Source organism: Micrasema longulum, unplaced genomic scaffold, assembly GCF_059751315.1.
Source record: "Micrasema longulum isolate JH-2025_06_02 unplaced genomic scaffold, ASM5975131v1 h1tg000276l, whole genome shotgun sequence".
Taxonomy (NCBI): Eukaryota; Metazoa; Arthropoda; class Insecta; order Trichoptera; family Brachycentridae; genus Micrasema; species Micrasema longulum.
In genome coordinates, this window is record NW_028277480.1 from 453,538 (window position 1) to 461,133 (window position 7,596).

The following is a 7,596-nucleotide window of genomic DNA, read 5'->3' on the forward strand; positions in this document are numbered from 1 at the left end:
TAACCACTCACCGACTTTTTTATGTCTACCGTTTTCGAGACGAAGCAAAACACTATAAAAAACGAACACTTAAGTATAAAATCAAATATTTACTAAATATTTACTTTTATCAATTCTGTCTTACAAACAACCTCATACCGAAATTTAAAGAATCTTAATTTGTTACATTTGAAAAATCCTCAGATGCACCCCATAACTCCATCCTTAAATTAAAAACTCAAACCCCTCCCTTCTTCCCCTCCCTCTTTTTACAACCACTTCTCCTATAGTATAAAATATTTTGATAACCTAAACAGTGCTTGTAAGGGTTGCTTACTAAAAAGCATGGCATGTTAGTTTTATAGTTTTGTGCAACAACTATGGTGAAGGTATATAGTGGGTTTTGCATGTTGGTTTTATTAGTGTTCTGAAGAAGAGACGGGTACGTCTTGAAACCTGTAGACATAGAAAAGTCGGTAAGTGGTTATAAAAAAATATTTAATTATATTTAGTGCATAATATTCAATACTTGATTATGGTTAATTAACTGTACGCTCAGTTGGACGTTGTCTTTTTTTCTTGGTAAATTAATTTACAAAAAATCTTTCCAAATAATGTCATGTTACAAGACTGCGTACCATTTAATCCTGTTTTATCACCCCGATTTCTCAATATCATACAAGTCTAAAACATAGCTAACAAGAATAGGCTTATTCTTCATAAGTACACCATGATCAACCATGGTCAATATTACATAACATTATTAAAGGTTCAACCAATTTTATTCTAGTTATTATCTCACGGACCCTGGGGAGAGATGGGACCCGGTGGAAATCCTTGGCGACATCCCAGGGATATAGGAAAGAATTTTTTCCATTCTATGGTGTGTTTTTTAGTCGCTTTCCACAATTCGTCTGTTTCCTAATTTTATCGTTTACTCATGAAACAATTCATTGGATTTATATTAGTACATTTAAAATTATTTAAATAATATGAATTTTATTAATAAGATAGAACAATAGGCAAAAAAGCTTAGCATATTACAAAAGAGATGGAGATTATTTAAGAGAAAAGAATATGGAATTCAGGGCAAATCTCTGCTTTAATATGGTAATATCAATCCACTATTTCTTAACCGGTATTCCGCGAAATTTGATACTTTATAAATACAAAATTTAATGTTGACTCATTTACTGTGCGATTTGAGTTGCAGATATAATGGCTAAATGGCAGCACCCTTGCAGAGTGAAGTTGTGAGGGCTCACCTCACAACAGCACCAGTGGTCAAGTACTCTATCGAGAATCGTTGCTCGGTTACTAGTTACTAGCTCTTCCACGCTGGGGATTCCACTTGCTTGCGTTTATATAGCTAATAGACAGATCCTGTGACCGAATAATCTTTTGTATACTTATTTTGATGCTGTTTAATTTTTTCATAAGTGCATCTTTAATTTTTTTTAAAATATAACAGTATTCAACCTAATATTTGTGTGAGTTAGGTTTTTCGACATTAACCAAGATAAAAACGAAGAACCGCAAAAAACTTAGGAATTTGGATGAAGAAATGAGAGTAGCTATATTAAATATAATTCAATTCAATTAAATTCAATTCATTTATTTTAAATATAACATAAACATTACAAAAATATATTCAATACGTACATATTATAAAAAAGAAAAAAAAATACACGAAAGAGACTCATGTCAAAGTAGTAGAAGAATCCTGCTCCGGAAAACCCCTTCGGATACATGGAACAGATTAATATCCAGAGCGATGTTGTTCAGCATAGCGGTAGCCCTTCCAACAGGCATAACCTAGGTTGGCAGGTTGGTCCTGAATATCGGAATATGAAACAATCTATGCTGACGCTGTATCAGGAACACACAAACCAATGCTCATCATAATTTCAGAATTATCGATTATACAGCGCAACAATCGATAAAAATGTGTAATCAAATACACATTCCTTCTAGTCTCTAAACTGTTGTAGCCAAGCATACCCTGGAGAAACTCGGTCGGGTAGAGCCAGAGATAATACCCGCACTCTCTCATGTAGAGATATCTCAGAGACTTCTTTTGGATTTTCTCTATCATAAGAGAGTACTTCAGTTCATGTGGCCCCCAAATCATCGAGCCACTCTCGCGTCTACTTCGCACCAAGGAGTTGTAAAGAGTTCTCAGTACGCGGGTATTTTCGAAAACCCTGGCAGTACGCAGAACAAATCCTAACATCTTCAATGCATTACCACTGATTGTCTCTATGTGTTCATGAAATGTCAGAGTGCTCACAAATCTAACGCCCAGATCCTTAACATTCGATGTTCGTATCAGATTCTGGACATTAATTTTGTAGCGAAAAAAAAGAGTTTTTTGGGCCCTAGTGAAGAACGTGACCGAACACTTGGAAACATTAAACCCAAGTTTGTTTCGCCTTCCCCATTCAGATATATTTGATATATCCGCTTGGAGAAGACGAAAATCGTCAGAAGTTGTCACTTTTAAGAACAGTTTTAAGTATAAAACCTAATATCGCTGAAATTTGTAAAAGCCGTCAAAGCTCAGGTGCCACATTAAGGCTGTAGTCGGGTAAAACGAACGCAAAATTAGAAAATCATACGATTTTGCCATTTTAAAACGAATGTTTTTTTTTAATCGCGCAATAATAAAAAACATAAAATAGATAAAAACAAAATTTGTCAAAGGTGTTTCTGTTTTAAAATATGCTTACAAGTTTTATGTAACTAAAATATAATTACTTTTAGATCGGCAGATTACGCCATTTCAAATTTAGACTCAACTTAGGTATCTGGGATCTCAATAAAGACTAAGTATTGAACAAAACTTTTTCCAATAATTAAAACGTTTTTATTTTCAGGGATGGACGGCTGGAAAATCCTCCGAATTTCCACCATTAAACCACAAAATCCCCGATCATCTCCAGCACCAACATCCTAAGAGAGACATTAGGGAATACACAGACACAGTGTTTCAAAATACACGCAGATTCTCAAATATTGACAAAGAAAACATATATTCTAGAAAAGTCCCCAGCATGAAATTATCAAAATCCAACTATTATATTGACGATAGTTTGCCTAAATTTGATTATTCCAGCCACAAAAATGAAGCCGCGTTAAAAAATGCAAACGGAACTCGAAAATTTAACAAAGATCAAAATTACCAGACGTCTTCAGCCAAATGCACATGCAAGTTTAAATGTTCTGAAACATGCTTGCTGAAGAAAGATACTAGTAGGCGGAGGAGAGGAGTGAGTTGCGATGTATTTCCGAGGAGTTATGTAGCGTCTCCGAGGGGAGGAAGAGCTGGTGGCACCCCTACGAGGCAGTTGATGGAGCTAACAGGGGGAGTCGAGCTGGTCCCCTTGTTGAGAGGACGAGGGAGATTGCCTCCTTCATCCACACAACCGAGGTAAACTCTCTACGTTATATTTCTATTAAATTTCTTTATTTTATTCGTTTATGTAAATTAAAATTTGTTCTGAGTACTGCCAGGGTTTTCAAAAATACTCGTGCACTGAGAACTCTTTATAACTCCTTGGTGAGAAATAGACTCAAGAGTGGCTCGATGATTTGGGGGCCACATGAATTGAAGTACTCTCTTATGAAAGAGAAAACCCAAAAGAAGTTTCTAAGATATCTCTACATGAGAGAGTGCGGGTATTATCCGTGGCTCTACCCGACCGAGTCTCTCCAGGGTATGCTTGGCTAAAACAGTTTAGAGACTAGAAGGAATGTGTATTTGACTACACATTTTTATCGATTGTTGCGCAGTATGATCGATAATTCTGAAATTATGATGAGCATTGGTTTGTATGTTCCTGATAATTACCTAAGACAGCGTCAGCATAGATTGTTTCATATTCCGATATTCAGGACCAACCTGCCCAGGTTATGCCTGTTGGAAGGGCTTCCGCTATGCTAAACAACATCGCTCTGGATATTGTTCCATTCCATGTATCTGAAGGGGTTTTCCGGAGCAGGATTCTCCTACTACATTGACATGAGTCTCATTCATGTATTTTTTTCTTTTTTATAATATGTACGTATTGAATATATGTTTGTAATGTAAATGTTTCATTTAAAAATAAATGAATTGAATTGAATTACAAAAATGTTTCAAGCATACATAACACAAAAAAATTATGCTTAAATTTAAATATACAAAAATGGTAAAATAAAAATACCCAACAATTTAATAACAGGGATTCTATCCTCTCTGAAATTTTTTCACTAATTTAAAAGAGGTCGATATCCGAAGAGATACGGTTGAGTAAAGACATTGCTCTTCCTACTGGCATTACCATCAGCAGGTTGGTTCTGCAAGCAGGAAGATAAAACAACTGAAGCTGCCTCTGTCTAAGGTAGTCATTAGGAACATAAACAACAATACTCTCCATTACACCTATGTTAATCGTAATTCCACGGATTAATCTGAAAAAATACATGAGCAAGTATGCACTTCTTCTTTTCTCCAAACTCTTGTAGCCAAGCATTCCCAGTATGAAATGAGACGGGTACAACCATGGATAGTATCCGCACTACCTTAAGTAAAGATACTTCAGAAATTTCTTCTGAATCATCTCTAGCATTACAGAGTACTTCAATTCGTGGAGCGCCCAGATCAGAGATCCACATTCAAGTCTGCTTCGCACCAATGAGTTATAAAGAAGCCTAAGAATACGAGTATTCAAGAACACCTTAGCTGTTCAGAGAAAAAATCCCAACATCTTGCGCACACTGTCAGAGACAGTGCCTATGTGAGTATGGCATTTTAGTTTGACATCAAACATAACTCCCCGGTCTTTGACTGTGGCAATTCGCTTAAGAGAACGCACTCCTATACAGTACCGCACAAAAATAGTTTTTAATGCCCTTGTATATGACAAAACATAACATTCGGAAATACTAAAATTTTGTTGATTCTGAGTTCCCCAATCGATTATTATTTTAAATTTTTATTTTATTTATTTATTTATCAAAAGCATACAAAAATTAACATATAAATTATCAAGTGCTACTGAACTGCATAAAATGCAGTTCGTCAGCAAGTGCTTATAGTTGAGTTTTAATATATATACATAATCTTATATCTTAAATTTTATAAACATATAAAAACTCTTATTAATATGGAAAAAAATAAAAATATGTACATCAAATATAAAAAATTGTCCAAATAAAAAAGAAAAACACAATAAAACTTCAATATAAAAAAACACGTTCTAAAAGCCAAATTCTCAGCAGACGTCTTTCTCTTGAGCCAGATAAGTTTTTTTGATTTTTAATATTTAATAGGAGCATATTATACATTTTTGGTATATTGTACTCTAGTGTTCTATTCTCGTAGAATATTTATATGAGACTGGACTATCCCAACAAATGTCTAAATAGTAAGAATATTCCTTAGTATACTAAGGAACCTGTCTCCGTTAAACAAGATTATTATGAAGACTAACATTCAAACAAATTCATGGATTTTTATTGGCAGTTTTGGCTTAAATATATTATTTAAAGTATGAAAGTATTGGAAATTTAAAACTGGCAACTGATTATTGTTTAGATACATTGTGTGTATTTTTACATGGTTACTGCGTTTTTCTTATTGTTTTGGTACCATTCAGTTGGAAAAACATAAATTCACAATAATTTAAGATCAGCTTGGTTGACACTTATTATGATTCAAAAAAATGTTTTTTTTAGGCGACGGACTAGAGATGCTGAATATTTACGGGCCCTCACTGAACAGGTCAAAACGCAACAGCGACAAAGAGTGGTAAAGTAGTTAATTCCAATAAAATATCTGAATTTCTTCTTTTTTTTTTTTAAATCTTGTCCTAAAATATAATAACATTTCTGCCTAAGATTTTTATATTACCGTTTGTATTTAAAAATTATTCATCAAAACCAGATTTTAAAACCTTGTGCAAAAAATTGTTTTAGAAATCAATGTGCCTTTAATTTTACTGTAATTTTTTTAAATATCTAAACAAATCAGCTTATTGACGAAACGAAAAAAAAGATACTGAAACATTTATTGAAAACGTAATTAAATCTAATAAAGTTGGTGAAGCTTTAAATATTATAAAACGACATTAACCTAAGTTCAGATGACCGCGCGGCGCCGCGCGTTGACGCGCGAGGGTAGCATTCACATGACAGGATATGCACGCGCGGCAGTCGATAGACACAATATCGTATTCGCTTCTCATTTTTCTTTGATCTATATGTACGTCCATCTCGAACCGCACGGATCAATTGAACAGGTCGATACAAGTTTGTAGAACTTAGAACGCGGTTATGTAGGCGATGAACACTGTTTAGTATGATCTTGTACCGCGCAGAGATAATGTAGAACTATGTACCGCGCGGTTAGTAGTTCCGCGCGGTACCGCGATCTGACCGTGATCTGACCGTGATCTGAGCTTTACCCGTTACCAATTTAATTTTGAATTTAAAAAAAGTTCGGAAATGAATAACATAATACGAGTGCTATTATTCGTACATTATTTATTTTTTTCAGTAGGAACGGCGCAATGAAGAAATTGAAAAGGCGAAACAGCACACTCTTGCTTGGGAGCAAATCTGGGGACAATACAATAAAAGATCAAATCAGCTGCAACCAATTGCACTCCATTAGAGCATAATTCATAAAATGATTGTATTCTTAGATAATTCTGAGATATTTTTATTTAGATGGCACGAAAAATAGTGTATCTCACAAAATAAATTTAATCAAAATAAAATGATATTAATTATATTAAAAATATTTTTAACTCTGTTACTATACGCACACCAACATTATTCTCTACCTTCCGTTACAAATACAAGAGTTACTAGATACTCCACCCTGATGCTGCAAAAAAATAAAAAAATAAATACAACCTTCGGTCAATCTACTTCCATTATCCATAAGGACAATTAGTAAGTTCTCACAATATAAAATTGCTATTAAGAAATGGATAGTGGAGGTGGGTTGCACACTGATCGATGAGTGGATCAAGACAAAGTTTATGAAATTTGTTATATTGGTTTATATAAATTGGTTATGTTTTTTATGATTATTTTAGTATTTTATTATTTATTATGTTAATGATAATTAGGTTAATTGGATATATTACGTTTTTTGTTGTTGTTATTATTATGTTAACTTTCTTAAATAGCTAATTTACGTAATGTTTCACATTTTGTAAAATGTTTCCCTCGACACAGGAGTGAGGAAACATTATTTTGTATATAAAAAAAGAATAAAAACAATGTAAAAGTATAAATAAATAGGTACTTAATGAATTGTAACACGGTGATTGATAACAAATTAAATAAGTGTGTTTATAAGGCTACCGAACGTATGTTCTCGGGTTCGATTACCGATTGTACTGTATTTGATTATCTGTATTTAAATAAGAACGCATTCCCTGTTTAGATATGTTGTACAAAAGAGTATCATGTATAAAAAAAATATTTACAAAAATACAGAAAAAACAAGAAGTCATCAAAAATTAATAATTATTATTTTAATTTTAGGAACTCTAGTCTAAACTCTTGTATAATACCAGTACTTCTATATGGGTGCGAATCATGGCACCGTACCAAAGCTCAGAA

At 33.6% G+C, this 7,596-nt stretch overlaps 1 protein-coding gene across 1 annotated transcript; it reads left to right on the forward strand.

Moving 5' to 3' along the window:
* Positions 1 to 821: 821 nt before the first annotated feature.
* On the forward strand, positions 822 to 5,779 carry LOC148282947 (uncharacterized). Its single transcript, XM_088224267.1, has 3 exons — positions 822 to 862; positions 2,856 to 3,409; positions 5,698 to 5,779. Exons 1-3 carry the CDS (start codon positions 860 to 862, stop codon positions 5,777 to 5,779), a joined length of 639 nt encoding a protein of 212 aa, XP_088080393.1. The 5' UTR covers positions 822 to 859.
* Positions 5,780 to 7,596: the final 1,817 nt, after the last annotated feature.